Source organism: Bubalus bubalis, chromosome 10 (genome assembly GCF_019923935.1).
Source record: "Bubalus bubalis isolate 160015118507 breed Murrah chromosome 10, NDDB_SH_1, whole genome shotgun sequence".
NCBI classification, from domain to species: Eukaryota; Metazoa; Chordata; class Mammalia; order Artiodactyla; family Bovidae; genus Bubalus; species Bubalus bubalis.
In genome coordinates, this window is record NC_059166.1 from 631,295 (window position 1) to 646,199 (window position 14,905).

General features: G+C 51.3%; 1 protein-coding gene across 3 annotated transcripts in view; it reads left to right on the forward strand.

Moving 5' to 3' along the window:
- Positions 1 to 14,905, forward strand: part of WDR27 (WD repeat domain 27) — a 167,745-nt gene that overhangs the window by 3,403 nt on the left and 149,437 nt on the right. The window contains exons 2-8 of one of the 3 annotated variants that reach the window (XM_045161898.1): positions 3,300 to 3,495; positions 9,557 to 9,698; positions 10,820 to 10,880; positions 11,266 to 11,389; positions 11,669 to 11,782; positions 13,104 to 13,155; positions 13,685 to 13,755. In XM_045161898.1, coding sequence (XP_045017833.1) covers positions 3,307 to 3,495; positions 9,557 to 9,698; positions 10,820 to 10,880; positions 11,266 to 11,389; positions 11,669 to 11,782; positions 13,104 to 13,155; positions 13,685 to 13,755 — 753 coding nt within the window. In that variant the 5' untranslated portion in view covers positions 3,300 to 3,306. Of the gene's footprint in view, positions 1 to 3,299; positions 3,496 to 9,556; positions 9,699 to 10,819; positions 10,881 to 11,265; positions 11,390 to 11,668; positions 11,783 to 13,103; positions 13,156 to 13,684; positions 13,756 to 14,905 lie in introns of those variants that run through there. The other 2 variants (XM_045161899.1, XM_045161900.1) reach the window with 2 other exon arrangements.

The window sequence follows — 14,905 nt, forward strand, 5'->3', positions numbered from 1 at the left end:
ATGGAGGGCTGCAGTTTGTCTCCCAGGGTCTGCAGGCCTCTGGTTACTTTCTGTTCCACTCGTGTCTGTTTGCTTAAGCCAACTTCATGCTCGGGCTACAAACACGGGTTCTTTCCCATCATTTCCTCCAGGGCCACAGGCTTGGTCACTATTGACCGTGAGCCTTCGCTTTGTCCCCGTGGCCTGCCTGCCACTGTCACTGAGCACCGTCCTGCAGGGTCACTGCCGTCCCCCCTCGGGCACTGGCTTCTGCAGGCGTCAGGGCAGCTGCCACGAGTAGTCTCACATTTCAGCGCTTCACACAGTAGAGGTCCAAATGGACCTCGGGTCGCACAGCAGGCCACCCGGTGCTGCTGGGCACGTGGCCCTAAGGAGCAGCAGCTCAGGCGCGCCTCCGGCGGGCGCCCTCCCTCTTGGTCTTCCCAGCCTTGCCACACCTCCCGTACCTCAGGCTGTGGCTTCTCCCTGCAGCTGGGGAGTGTGGTTTGGCGGCATTCCTGTGGCTCTGGGGAGAAAGGGGGAAGGGCTTGGTGAAAACCTAGCAGGAGGTGCCGCGCCTCGGAAACAGGAAGGCAGATGTTCTAACAGGCGTGAGGAGTACGTCCAGTGTTAAGTAAGCGCCCCGAGGCAGGTGCCAGGGCCCTCGGCTCAGAGGAGGCGCTGTGCTGGGGTTTCTCCCGGGGGAAGGGGGCTGGGCAGAGGTGAGTGGGCGGGTCCAGAGCTGGGCTCTGAGCATCCTCTCCCCACACCCAAGGCGGCGGACTCGTTCTCCCAGCAACTGTGAGAGCAGGGGCGCCTGCTGGGCCTGGAGTCCAGGGTGACTGCGGTCAGCCGTGCAGGCACACACCACTCCCCTGGCCACCTCAGCTGCTGAGGCCGCCCTGGAGGAGCGGCTTCAGTCACACTGGCCTCAGACTCCAGACTCACTCCTGTGGCGGGCGTCTCCCAGGAGCCGCCCTGGGCCCATCCTGAGGACAGGCCTCTCCTGGGGTGTGTAGCTGTGCAGCTTACACCAGCTCTGCATATGTGTGTGTGTGGTTTTCTCTCATGTGTTCTTTGGTTGATAACAGCCTGTGGAAAATAAAGATATTCCTGCCAGCTGGAGTGTTCTAGAGATGGTTGAGAAAAATCCATTTTCTAGGAAATTTTTGTTTGTTTTAATTTGCTAATAGAAAAGTCAAATGAGGATAGTTTTCACCTAAACATTTTATTCGATTTTAATTGTGTTTACCTTACAGGTTCACATAAGAACTGTTCTGTCTTGATCCAGTGCGGGTGGGGTTCTTCCAGGCACAATGTCTGACTTGTAGGCACAGCCACATGCTGGTTCCTCATCCTAGAGGAAATGAATATGCCTCTAGGGGAGCAAGGTGCTCACTCCTGCTCTGGTGTGTGCAGTCCTGATGTCACCCAGGGTCAGAGAAACTTTCTCTGGAGCTCAGGCTCCGCGCCTCTGGAAGTCAAATGAGAAGAGCTGCCGCCTTGCTGTGACTGAGCAGGGCAGTCCCCAGCAGCCTGAAATGCTGGTGCGGAGGGTGTGCAGCTGGGCTGCCATGGTCCTCGCCCTGGAGCCTGGCTCCAGGCGCCTTCATCCCCTGTCCCACTCTGCCCTCACCTGCCTCCTGAGCTGCATGTGGACCTGCAGGCCTCGGGGTGGGACCGTGCACACGGCATGTCTCAGTCCATTACGGCTGCTGAGACGGAGGGAAACCTCACCAGGTTCAAGCCAGAAGGAGCAGACCCCGATGCTGGGGCCCCGCAGCCCAGACCCGGCCCGCTCTTCCTACACAGGGCGTCCGTATTTGGGTGCAGCACCTGCGTTCTCATGGGATTCTGTCCCTCAGAGAACCCTTGCAGCTTTGGCTGACAATCCACCAGGTGTCCACCCACCGCAGATTACAGTTTAGGATTGTCATGGCCCTCCACTGGTTGGTGTCTGGGGGCAAATCTGAAAGTCCCCACGAAGAAATAAAGGGCTGGCCGTGAGGGCAGAGACAGGGAGGCTTAGCATTCACTTAAGCTTCATGCCTGGAAGCCTGGGAGCTAGGACAGCGGTTGTGCAGCAGTGAGAAGTGGGCTGGAGCAGAAAGGTCTTCACGGGGAGTGGGGCATGGACTGTCGTGCTCACAGGGCTGCCGTCCAGGCTCTCTGGGCCAGGTCCTGGTCTGGACTTGGGATGAGCCCGTCTCTCCCTCCTGGCCGCTCTCGACTCTCACCCTCACACGCTGCTGCCAGATGACCATGCGTCTCCTGAACGCCAACCCTCCTTGCCTCGCTTCTTTGTTTAGCAACCACCAGAAGTGCCCCAGGGTCATGTGAGCGTCAGGATGACCCTGCTCCATGATCAGTCAGTGGCCACCGAGCCATGACTGCCCTCAAGAGCATCAGCTCCCGCCCCCTTCCCGTCTCTGCTGGTCCCTGCCCACAGAGTCCTGCCCTAACTGCTATTTCCCCATGAGGCCTGTCCAGGCCAAGTCCACACCACCAGCCTGGTGGCCATAGGCCTGGGTTCTGAGTCCATCCGACCAGCTCGGTGCCGGGTGGTCAGGCCCTTGCTCTTGGCTTTGTTGGTGGTCGTGTCCCTAGGTTTCAGGTGCACAGGGAGCCTGTGATGGGTTGTGGGGCAGAGCGGAAGCAGGGTAACCCGGAGCTGCTGCCTCGTATGTAAGCTGGTGACAGGGAATTGTTAACTGTGAGGTGGGACAGGGTCTGAAACTTTATTTATTTCTGTCCATGTCTCATTGATTTATGCTTTATAAGACACGGCCAGTGAACCAGTGGTTACGTTATCCGAGATAGTCAACTCGGATGACAGAATGTTGTAGAATAGTTGACTGGATCCCAGATGAGCAGTAGACAGCAATGTATTCTGTAGTTTTCCACCGACCAGCGTAGGAGGTGACTTTGTATCCGCATTGGTGACAGCTGTTGACTCTGGCCGTGATCTGGAGCTGCGGCTCGGGGCTGGTGATCACCAGGCCTCTGTGAGGGTGGCGTTCCCTCTGTTAGCAGCGGGGGCTGCAGACACCCCACATCTCTGTGGGTCTGTTCAGTGGGAGCCACAGGACTGGAGCCCAGGTCTGCATGACTTGAAAGCCCGTGGGAGCAAAGAGCAGTCATGGCAGGGAAACTCGAGTGGTCAGGGCTTCTGTTTTCTCTTTCTTGAAGGAGAAGAGGGGAGATGAGTCAGGAGGTGTGACGGGTGTGTGTGATCGTACTGGTGATTGGGCATAAACAACAGACTGTGGTCTGCATTAAGCATCATGCCCATGGTCATTCATATGTTCTTGGGGCTCCAGGTGGAAGATGGAAGAACCACAAGAGGTTTCCTCCAGGAAGGATGGCCGTGCGGGTGATATCGTGGTGGAAAAGTTCCTGGTGGATTCCATGAAGCCTGCATCCCACGTTCAGCTCGCCTGCAGTGGGCAGTCCTGTGCTTTCCCTTTGGATGGAAGCGAGCTTTGCATATGGGACACCAAGGAGCCCCCTCACCAGGTGCGGAAGCCACGCGCGTGTCTCGTTGTGTCACAGAGACTTGCCGTCACTGCTGCTTCTCTGACGCCGCTGGCACGGTTCTGCCCTTTGTGGATTCAGCTACGAGCTCTGGGGGGAAAACGCTAACGAAACGAAACATACAAGATTTGATTTTTAGGGTGTAAACTGTCTGGAATCACTTTATTAAAAAATAAATTTAAATTATTTAAAATTTCTTCTTGAATAAGAGTATAAGCAAGGAAAAGTTCATCTTAACACTATCAAGACAAGTCGAACTTTTGGATTTTTAGATTTAAAAAAAATTTTTATTTTCGTAAATAAAAAAAAATGCCCATGGTCATTCATATGTTCTTGGGGCTCCAGTTCTTGAGCCACTTCCCTGGTGGCTCAGAGGGTAAGAAGTCTGCCTTCAGTGAGGGAGACCGGGGTTCGATCCCTGCGTCGGGAAGATCCCCTGGAGAAGGAAATGGCAACCCACTCCAGCATTCTTGCCTGGAGAATTCCATGGACAGAGGAGCCTACAGAAACGGGGTCACAAAGAGTCGGACGCGACTGAGTGACTTCACTTCATTTTCTAATTTTTATTTTGCATATTTTTAATACTGCATTTAAGGGAGTTTATTGTGTCTGTTGCAGAGTCGTTAACATCAAACTGATAGAGTTTTAAAGACATCAGGTGGGTTTTGCTGCTGTCTGAGCTTACTGTAGATGGTGTGATGCAGTACATGTTCTTTTTTGCTGCTTTCTTTGATCCACCAAGTTCCTGTTTCCGAGAGTCATCCACGTTCATTTTCATTGCTGTGCAGTGTTGTTTTGTGGCCAGACCACACTTTATTCTACTATTATTGGAGATTTAGTTTGTTTCCGTATTTGATTGCTACAAATATTTTTTTATATATCTTTTGATACACATGTGTATACAATTTCTGAGTCTTAAGGAGTGCATCTATTCAGTCTAAAAGTTAAGCCCGGATTTCTAAAGTGATTGTTCCAACCTGTTGTCCTTCACGTGGTGGGTGAGACTTCCAGTTGATCCGCATCCTCACCCACATTTTGTTCTTTTAACTTTGTCCCTCCTTGTGAGTGTACTGGTATTTAATTATGATTTGAAGTTCCCTGACAATTGGTGAGCTTTAACGCCTTTGAGCACATTTATTACGGATGTGCTCATTTGGCCATTCTCTTTTGTGATGTATGTGTTCAGTCTCTTGCCATTTTTTTCCTACTCAATTATCTGTCTTATTGATTTGAAAGAGTTTTTTATGTATTCTAAATATAAACTTTATATTACTTTGCATTTTCTAGAGTTTTATGTAAGTGGAATCAGGCAGTTTTAACTCTTTTCGTCTGACTTCTTTCGCTCAGAGTAATTGTTCTGAGATTTATCTACATTGCTGCATGTGTCAACAGTTTGTTCTTTTTCTGTTATTGGGTAGTATTCCACCATGTGGATATACTGTAATTGGTCTTGATCCATTCTCCTGTTGATGTACACTGAGGCTATTCTATAACAGACAAAATATAGTTTTGCCTATTATAAAGGGAGTTGCTGTGAGCGCTTGTGTGTCTTGTCTCATACATGTCAGTCAGGTGTCAGTTGGGTCAGGTTGGTTGACGGTGTGTTCTTTCGGTTCTCTCTTTATGACCACTTGTTCCTTCAGTTAGTGAGGCATCCTGAAGCCTGTGACCAAATGTGGGCTTGTCTGTTTCTCTCCTGTCAGTTCTGCTCCATGTTTTGAAGCACTGTCAAGCAGTAAATGTTCAGTATCTTTATATCTTCTTGATGAAGTGATTCCATTAACATGGCAGGACGTGCTTTGTCCCTGTTAATATTTCTTACTCTGGAATTTTGGTACACTTTTCTTTTTGGAGTCTACTTTATACTTGTGTTTCTTTTTTTCTTTTTTTGTATTTTAAGACTATTATTTTTTAAGAGCAGTTTTAGGTTTGCAGCAAAATTGAGGGGAAAGTAGAGATTTCCTTTATCTCTTGGCCCCCCAACATGCATTTCCTCCCCACGTCAGCACCCCTACATGGTACCTCTGTCACAGTCGATGAGCCTGCATCGATGCCGTTTTACCTGGAGCCCATAGTTTGTCTTAGAGTTGGCATGTGCACTCGATGGGTTTGGACGGGTGTCCAGGGCCGTTATAGCATCAGGCAGCATCCCTCCCTGCTGAAGTCCTCTGGGCTCTGCCTGCTCACTCCTCCCCCGACCCCTCACCCTCGCAGCACTGATCCTCCATCGTCTCCATCGCTCTCTCTCCTCCAGATGCTGTGTGTTGGAATCATACAGTGTGTAGCCTTTTCAGATGCACTTCTTTCACTAGTAATTTGCATTGAAGTTTTCTCCATGTCTTTTCTTGGCTTGATAGCTGATTTCTTTTCAGTGCAGAATAATATTTTCTTGTCTGGATGGGCCAGAGGTTATTTATTCATTCACCTACTGAAGTTGCTTTCAAGTTTTTGCAGTTATGAATAAAGCTGTGGTAAACATCAATTTTTGTGCAGACATAAATTTTCAAAGTGAAGTGAAGTGAAGTGAAAGTCGCTCAGTCGTGTCGGACTCTTTGTGACCTCACGGACTGTATAGTTCATGGATTCTCCAGGCCAGAGTACTGGAATGGGTAGCCTTTCCCTTCTCCAGGGGATCTTCTCGACCCAGGAATCGATCTGGGGTCTCCTGCATTGCAGGCAGATTCTTTACCAGCTGAGCTACGAGGGAAGCCAACTCCTTTGGTAAATATGTAGGAGCAGGATTGCTGAGTTGTATGATGAGTATGTTTCACTCTGTAAGAAAGTGGCCCTAGCAAAGGATGAGAGTTCCTCTTGCTCCACGCCCTTGTCAGCGTTTGGTATTGTCTATTCTGGATTTTCAGAGAAGGCAATGGCACCCCACTGCAGTACTCTTGCCTGGAAAATCCCATGGACCGAAGAGCCTGGTAGGTTGCAGTCCATGGGGTCGCACAGAGTCGGGCACGACTGAGCGACTTCACTTTCACTGTTCACTCTCATGCATTGGAGAAAGAAATGCCAACCCACTCCAGTGTTCTTGCCTGGAGAATCCCAGGGACGGGGGAGCCTGGTGGGCTGCCGTCTATGGGGTCGCGCAGAGTTGGACACGACTGAAGCGACTTAGCAGCAGTAGCAGCAGCATTCTGGATTTCAGCCATTTTGACGAGTGTACAGTAGTCCCTTACTGCTGTTTAATTTGAATTTCCCTGATGCCTTACGCACCATGCTTGCCCCCTGCATGTCTTCTTTGGTGAGGTTAGGCTCTTCTGTCCATTTTTAACTGAGTGGTTTGTTTCCTTGTGTCTTAAGAAGCCTTTGTATGTTTTGGGTAACAGTCCTTCATCAGATATGTCTTTTGCAAATATTTTCTCCCAGCCTATGGTTTTTGTTTTTATTCTCTTGACAGTGTCTTTCATGGAGCAGAAAATTTTAGTCTTAATGAAGTCCAGCTTATCAGTTCCTACTTTCATGGGTCATGTCTTTCGTGTCTTATCTAAAAAGCCCTTGCCAAACGCAAGTCGTCTAGAGTGTGTCTGTGTTGCCTTTGGAAGTATTTCTTTTTTCCCACTGTATCGCCTCTGTTTCTTTATGAATGGTCTGCTGACTGTTTCTGGCTCTCTCTTCTCTCCCAGGGATCTGTCTGTCCTTTCTTTTGCCAACGTCACACAGTCTTGATCAGTGGAGCTTTAGAGTAAGCCTTGAACTCAGGTAGGTCAGTCCTCCACCTGTTATTTTACAATATTTTGTGGCTGTTGTGTCTTTTGCCCCCGCCAAAATAAACTTCAGAGTAAGTTTGTTGATTTCGTTTGGATTATACTGAATCTATAGATCAAGCTGGGATGAACTGACATATTAATAATATTGAGTCTTCATATCCATGAACATGGATATGAACCATCTCTTCATTAATTTAGTTCTTCATTTATTTCTTTCCACAGACTTTTATAATTTTCCAACCTTGTGTACATGGAATAAACCCCACTTGGTCATGGTTATAATTCTTTTTATAAATTGTTTGCTTTGATTTGGTAATATTTTAAATATTTGGTGAGGATTTTTGCATGTCTGTTCATGAGAGATATTGATCTGTGATTTTCTTCTCTTGTCATGACTTTGTGTGGTTTTGGTATCCAGGTAATGCTGACTTCACAGAATGAGCAAGGAAGTAGTCCTTCTGTTTCTTCTGAAAAGAAGTGTTTCCTCTAATTTTTCTTCTGTTTTCTGAAAGACATTTGGTAGAATTGGCAACATGTCCCTCCCTCCCACCTTGGGAGGCTGTATTTCTTTTTTAAAGCAGAAATTAAAATCCACCCATTACATTTTAAAAGGAAGAAGTACAGAGTGTCAACCTTATGGCTTTTGAGTCTGTTCTCAGAAGTACTTTGTAGCGGGATGGAATTCTTTGCTCTTCTCCCAGTAAGACTGCTCCATTTATGCCCAGGCCGTAATGCATTTAGTTGCGCCATTTCTGTGCCCCAGCCCCATAGTACCTCGCTTCTCAAGTGCCGAGTCAGGGGCGTAGCTGTCTTCACCGGAGAAGCAGCCTTGGTGCTGGAATCCTTCCTCTCAGCCTTCTTCTTCTCTGATCTGAATTCTTCGTTGCCTTCATTACTCTCTCATGTCTGAGAAAATGTTTTCTTTTTTTAGCAAAATGTGTCTCTTACCTTGTCCTTCTCATGGGAAGCTTGGTACAGATGACCCACCTGCCATGGCATAGGAGGGGCTCTCCTGGGCCTCCCACTTGAGGCAGAGCTCCCACAGCAGAAGCCATGCTGTCCACATGAGGCTGGCTTGAGAGCACCTCTGCCTCCTGGGCAATCACCACGGTCCCCACCCTTAGCTGGTGTGTCCTCTCTTCCTTGTGCTGCGTCCACACCGACTCCCCACCCTCCCCCGGTGTGTCCTCTCCTCCTTGTGGTATTCACACCAACTCCCCACCCTCCCCTGGTGTGTTCTCTCTTCCTTGTTCTGTATTCACACGGGGTCTCAGCCATATTGCTGACGGTCTCTTCTTGTCTTTTCTTCATCCCTTCAGTCCACTGGTCATCCCCTCCCTCCTCCAACTCTGCCTCCTTGGCTCAAGCCTCCGTTGTGTCTCCTTTGCAGTGTTTTGGTTCCTCTGTGCCCCACCCTTGTCTCTCTTCTGAACCTTCAGAAATGTGTGTTCCTGAAAAACCAGCCCTGGTCACTGCATTCTTCTGCGTGCACAGTGCTGGCCTGTGCTTTTCTGTAGCTCCATCCTAGCTCCCTACGTGGTTGTCAGGGCGTTAGCACGTGGCCTAGACTCCCTCCAGCTTTGTCTTCTTGCTTTGTTCATGCCAGCTGTTCGGTAAACAGGCTTTGCTTTCTCAGCTCCTCTTGCCAAATCCTTGTTACTGTTCTTATCCTTCAGTATTTAGCACATCTGTCACCCCTCTGGCATGGAGTGGGGATGCCATGTGCATTGTTAATTAATCAATAGGGAAAAAATAGAAGGAAGAGGTAATCATTTGATTTGTGTGCCATTAGCGATACTCAGTCCATTCTAAAGGAGATCCGCCCTGGGTGTTCTTTGGAAGGAATGATGCTAAAGCTGAAACTCCAGTACTTCGGCCACCTCATGCAAAGAGTTGACTCATTGGAAAAGACTCTGATGCTGGGAGGGATTGGGGGCAGGAGGAAAAGGGGACGTCAGAGGATGAGATGGCTGGATGGCATCACCGACTCGATGAATGTGAGCTTGAGTGAACTCCAGGAGTTGGTGATGGACAGGGAGGCCTGGCGTGCTGTGATTCATGGGGTCGCAAAGAGTCAGACACGACTGAGTGACTGAACTGAACTGAACTTAGTAATACTGAGTAACGGTGAAATACTTAACCCAAGAGAGTAATTTAATGGTACATGAACAGTAATTTTAATAGATGGAAGTAGAAATGAATATATGAAATACATGTTTGAAGAACTCAATCCATTTAATTTCTTAGGATTGAGGTTATGTTACATTCTTTTTTATTAAAAAATGTTTTCTGTAGTCTATGGTCTTTTTGTTTTCTGTTACTCTCTTCAGCTGATGATCCTAAAAGGACACCGTCAGCCCATCACTGCCGTGACATTTGGGAGCAGAGAGAGCCCGCTTCTGGTCTGCTCTGCATCGCTAGATTGTGTCCTGGTGTGGGGCCTGGATGAGTGCAGACAGGAAGAGCTGCAAGGTGATGGGGCTTTAAGCACATTGAAATGCACAAAGGGAACGACTCGTTCTAAATGCACTTGGTGACACAGGGTGTTTTGGGATCATTTTTGATGCCTTTAACCTTGAAACTTGGTGTCTAAGCTGGATGTTCTGTGGGAAGTAGACCAGGCCCCTCAGAACTGCTGACCTTGGCTGACACCATAGGCTCATTAATTTTCATCTGAAGACTGTCTGTTTCTGAAATTGGTGATTTTTGTGGAACTCTGAAAACAGCTTGACAAGTTGAAATATTCTTCCCTTACTGAGACAGTAGTGAATCTGCAGCTTAGTGTGGGAGGCAGCCTGGAGCAGGTGAGCCAGCAGACGGTGGTGGGCAGCGAGCAGGGAAAGGAACCTCAGTGCAGGCAGGGAATGCCGCAGGACCTGCTCAGCGCTGCGGCTTCTGCAGGGCGGGGCTTGAGCTGGAGGAGGAGGGTCACAGCAGGAGCCGCTGATTGAAGAGCTGAGAACCAGCCCGTGTGGTTGGAGCTCAGTCATGTTAGGAGAGTTTTATCAGGTGAAGTCAAAGAGTTGGGTGGGTCACATAACTAGAACAAATAATTTAAAAACTTGTATGAAAACATGAGAGATACGGAGAAAACCTTGAGAAATAAGGATGGAGCTGGAGGAAGTCAGGCTCCCTAACTTCAGACTATGCTGCAGAGCTACAGTCTTCCAAGCAGCCTGGCACTAGTGCTGAAGCAGATGCCTCGATCAGTGGAACAAATGGGGAGCTGGCTTATTTGTTTTGCTTACTGGCATCTAAATGCCTCCTACCTGCCCACCCTGTAAGGTTTCCTTGGAGGCGGGGTTTCTCTGTCAGGTTCCTGGATGTGTCCTAGGCCTGAGGGTGCCTGGGGAGGGACGAGCACTTGCTGAGTGCGTCGTGGCAGATCCGTGTGGTGGCTCCCAGGATGGAGCAGCAGTGGGGTGGGTGCACATTCTCCTTCCTGTGGGCTCTCGTCTTGACAAGCGGCTTCAGTCTCTGGGCCAGACCGCGGTGGGCACTGAGCCTTTGCTGCCCAGGGGCGGGCTGGCCCAGTGACCTCACTCGAAGGTGAGGCCGCAGGCTGGCTTGCAGCATCACTGTGGGGCTTGCAGGCTGGCCTGACACCTTCTCCTCCTGGCGGTGGAGAGGCTCTGGACTGGAACTGAGGCTCAGGTGAGCACAGCTTCCCTTCTGCCTGCTTGACACAGGCCATGGCCGGTCAATGGCTGGGTCTGGAGCCAGGGTGGCTGCAGGGAGGAGGAGGGAGGGTTGGGACCCATAACTTGCCCAGGGTGTGTGCATGGGTGGTTCCCCAAGACACGTTATCCTTCCTGATGTGGAGTCACTTCCCTGTGGCCAGTCCCTGGGTTCCATGTATTTCCAGAAGAACTTTCCAATGTTTTTAATTCTCTTGAAGAGCCAAAATCAGACCAAACCTCACGTTCTTCTGCACACAGTTCTATAGCAGAGGATTTTGCTGTCGGTATTTCCCAGAGGTCATCATGGGTGTTGCCGAGCGGCCTTGGCAGGCCGACACCGATGACCAAACTCCCTGCAGGGCGACTTCCGCGGGGGCTGTCCTCAGCACCCTCTTGGGGAGGCTGCTGTGTCTGAGGCTTAGTCCTGACGATCGAGTGGTGGCGGTGTGTGTGGGGAACAAAGTACTCATGCTGGACCTTGAGGTGAGATTCCCTGGGCCACGGGCCCCAGATGTGGGCCCCTCCCACCTCTTCTCGGCAGAGAGTCTCACTGGGCCTGCTTCCGTGAGGGTGTTGGCCCAGGACTCCCTGGGACTCCCTGTTGGCTGGGCGTCTGAGTTTTAGCTTCCAGGTTTATATGCAGGAAGTTTCACATGTGGGCGAGGGGATTATGTAGAAACTGTTTTCTGTGAGATTCATATAGCTTCTTAATAACGATAATGACCAGCACTCTGTGCCTGGCCTTCCTTCACCAATCCCCAGAGCCGGTCCCCGCTGGCTGAGCTGGATGGCCACCATGGCCCAGTGACCACGGCCGAGTTTTGTGCTTGGCAGACACACATCCTCATCTCGGCATCCGAGGACAAAAGCTTCAAGGTATGGGGCAGGCGTCAGAACGTTGGGGCGTGTGAACGCTTTGCGCTTTGCTTCTGGTTCCTGGCTGCTGCCAAATGTGAAATGTCCGAGGGACAACTGCCCTCAACCTGAGTCTGATGTTTTGGCCGGTCACCAGGCGAGTGTGGGGAGCTGGCGCCCGCAGCACCATCTGCTGACTCCAGGGGGCAGAGTCTGGTGGGGACCCTCCTCCTGGAACGGGGGCCTTGCGGGGACTGGCACCTTAACTCCCCTCCATGATGTTCCCTGAGGCCACTTTCCAATAGCAGAAGATTCAGTCAGAACTCAATTGGGCTTGAGAGGCTGCTGCTGCTGCTAAGTCGCTTCAGTCGTGTCCGACTCTGTGCGACCCCATAGACGGCAGCCCACCAGGCTCCCCCGTCCCTGGGATTCTCCAGGCAAGAACACTGGAGTGGGTTGCCATTTCCTTCTCCAATGCATGAAAGGGAAAAGTGAAAGTGAAGTCACTCAGTCGTGTCCGACCCTCAGTGACCCCATGGACTGCAGCCTTCCAGGCTCCTCCACCCATGGGATTTTCCAGGCAAGAGTACTGGAGTGGGATGCCATTGCCTTCTCCGGGGCTTGAGAGGAGAGTAACTCAAAATGCAGGCTCAGGCCCCATCCACTTCGCAGTCAGTTCGTTGTGGTCATTAGCTGGCTGAGACGTGAGGAGGTCGTATGTTGTAACTGAAGGAAATGGAGGGTAGGTAGCAGGCGTCTGCAGACAGAGAGAGGAGGGAGTCTGTAAATACTTCCCTCGTCGCCTTGAAGTTCCTGCCGCCTACTTGACAGAGGTCCCCTCCCTGCTGTGAGGCAGCAGTAGGGGCTGGAACCCCAGCTGCCCGCTCACCAGGGGAAGCCTGGCTCCCTGCTGTGGAGGGCTGGCTGTGCTGAGCCCTGCTTCTCTGTGAGGTGGGGTGCTGGCATCCTCGCCTGCAGGGTGTGTGAGGGATGGAGCTGCTGTTTGCAGAAGAGGAGTGTGAGCCCATCTCCACGTAACTGGTCCTTTCCAGTCTTCCCACCTCATCTCGAGATGTTGCTGAAGTGCTGGTAATGTTCCCAACCTTGTCTTGTCTGTGTCTTCCAAACCCATAGGTTGATGTTTCTGGAAGTGTTTATTTCCTGTATGATTCTGATGTCTTCTATTGTGTTTCTATAGTTTTGTTACTTATGTCCTTATTATTTTCTGCTTTAGATAACCATTCACATAAATTAATTGGTAGCTGGGTAGAATATTCGTTCAAGCTGTAGCAACAATGGCAATGCTTGTGCTTCTTCTAAAGAAATGTGTGTCTGTCCAAAGGTTTGGGGCCATCGTATGGGATCGCTGATACACAGCTCATCAGTGTTAACAGGTAACTTGGGGCGTGACTCCCGTGTGCAGGCTGTGCGCACAGTTCATCCTAGTTCACATGTTAATCTTTAAGCCGGGGCTGCTCCGTCCGTCGGTCTCGGTGTCACTCGTGGAGAGTGTTTCATGCTCGTCTACTATCTCTCCACATGTTGAAAGAGTTCACATAACAGTTAATCCTTCTGAAACTTTTAACTTAAAATTAAGTAGATGCTTGGAGTCAGAGCCTCTTGTGTCTCAGAAAATTGGGAAATCATGTTGGCGGCCCTAAGAAAGTGCTGTCCGCCTCCGCTGCCGCCTGGAAGCAAGGCCCAGCGCTGCGGCCTCTGCCGACAGAGCCAGTGGACGCGGCTAGGAGTGAGGGGCCAGCCTGGGTGGGCCGTGTACTGCTCCTGAGCCCTTTTGGGTGGCCGGACGCTTTCCCCACGCCCTTCCTGGTGCCGGTGACCCCAGAGTTTGATCACACGGGTGGGCTTGGTGCTGAGCAGGACCGGCAGGCGTCCGAGCTAAGGGCCCTGTGCTCCCTTCCGCAGCCGCGCCCCTCCTGAGTCTCCTCGTGGACCCGTGGAGTCAGCAGCTGGTGGCTGGCTGCACGGACGGCCAGGTGAGAGCCACTGTGCAGCTCCAGCTTTCAGACGTTATTGTGACGGTGAATGTGTGCGCAAAGGTGTCTGTTTCAAGGCTGCTTCTATCCGTGGCTGAGGCCAGACCTGCTGGTGCCTGGCGGCCCGGCTGCAGGAGGCGCGAGCTTCTGTGAAGGCTAGTACAGCCCTTACTGTCAGCTTCATGCCTTTTGAGAGGTTTGAAGGTACTTGGTCTTTTTTAAAACTTAGTTTTTAGGTGAGCAATTTAAGTTTGCTTTGCAAGCTATGGATACCGTTCTCTTTTTAAAAGTGGCTGTTGGACTTGCCTGGTGGCTCAGTGGTAAAGAGTCTGCCTGCCAATGCAGGGGACGCAGGTTTGATTCCTGATCTGGGAAGACCCCACGTGCCACGGAGCAACTAAGCCCGTGAGTCACAACTACTGAGCCCGTGCTCTGGAGCTCGGGAGCCGCGACTGCTGAGCCCGCGGGGCAGCCGCTGAAGCCTGTGCACCCCGAGACTGTGCTTCGAAGCAGGAGAAGCCACTGCAGCGAGAACCCCGTGCACCACAGCTGGAGAGCAGCCCCCGTTCTCTGCAACTGGAGAAAAGCCCACGTGGCACTGAAGACCCAGTGCGGCCACAGCGAATAAACCTGTACAGAGAGTGGATGCTGGCGTGATTCGGGAGGACACCGTGTTAGGCCATCACCCGGCCTTCCTCCCGTGAGCCTCTGCTTTCACCCTGAGCTCTGCTGGCGCTCCATCCCCAGATGCGGGGGCTCCCCCCAGGAACGAGTTACCACGACCCCAGCAGGGTCCTGCCTTGACCTGGTCTGGCACCGTCTGCCTGGGGGCGGTTAGGGGCTGAGCCCACGAGCCTGCATCCTCTCCACCCCGTGCCAGTCCCAGGGAGTGGGTCTCCAGGTCACCCACCTCTTCTGTCTGACTTAGCTGCAAATTGGAGGTTCCCACGACCGCTTCCTCCCTCCATCTGTTAACACAGGTGAGCAGCCAGATGAAGAGCTGTGGGGGTGAGGTCGGGAGGGCCTCAGCACAGCGGCTTCTGTTCCCAGGACGTGGGAGGGGGCTCCGCTCCCCAGGGAGGTGTTTTCACCCACCTGGAGCTCCTGAACCCACACTTTGGGGATTTTTATGGAGGCCTCATCGCTTAGG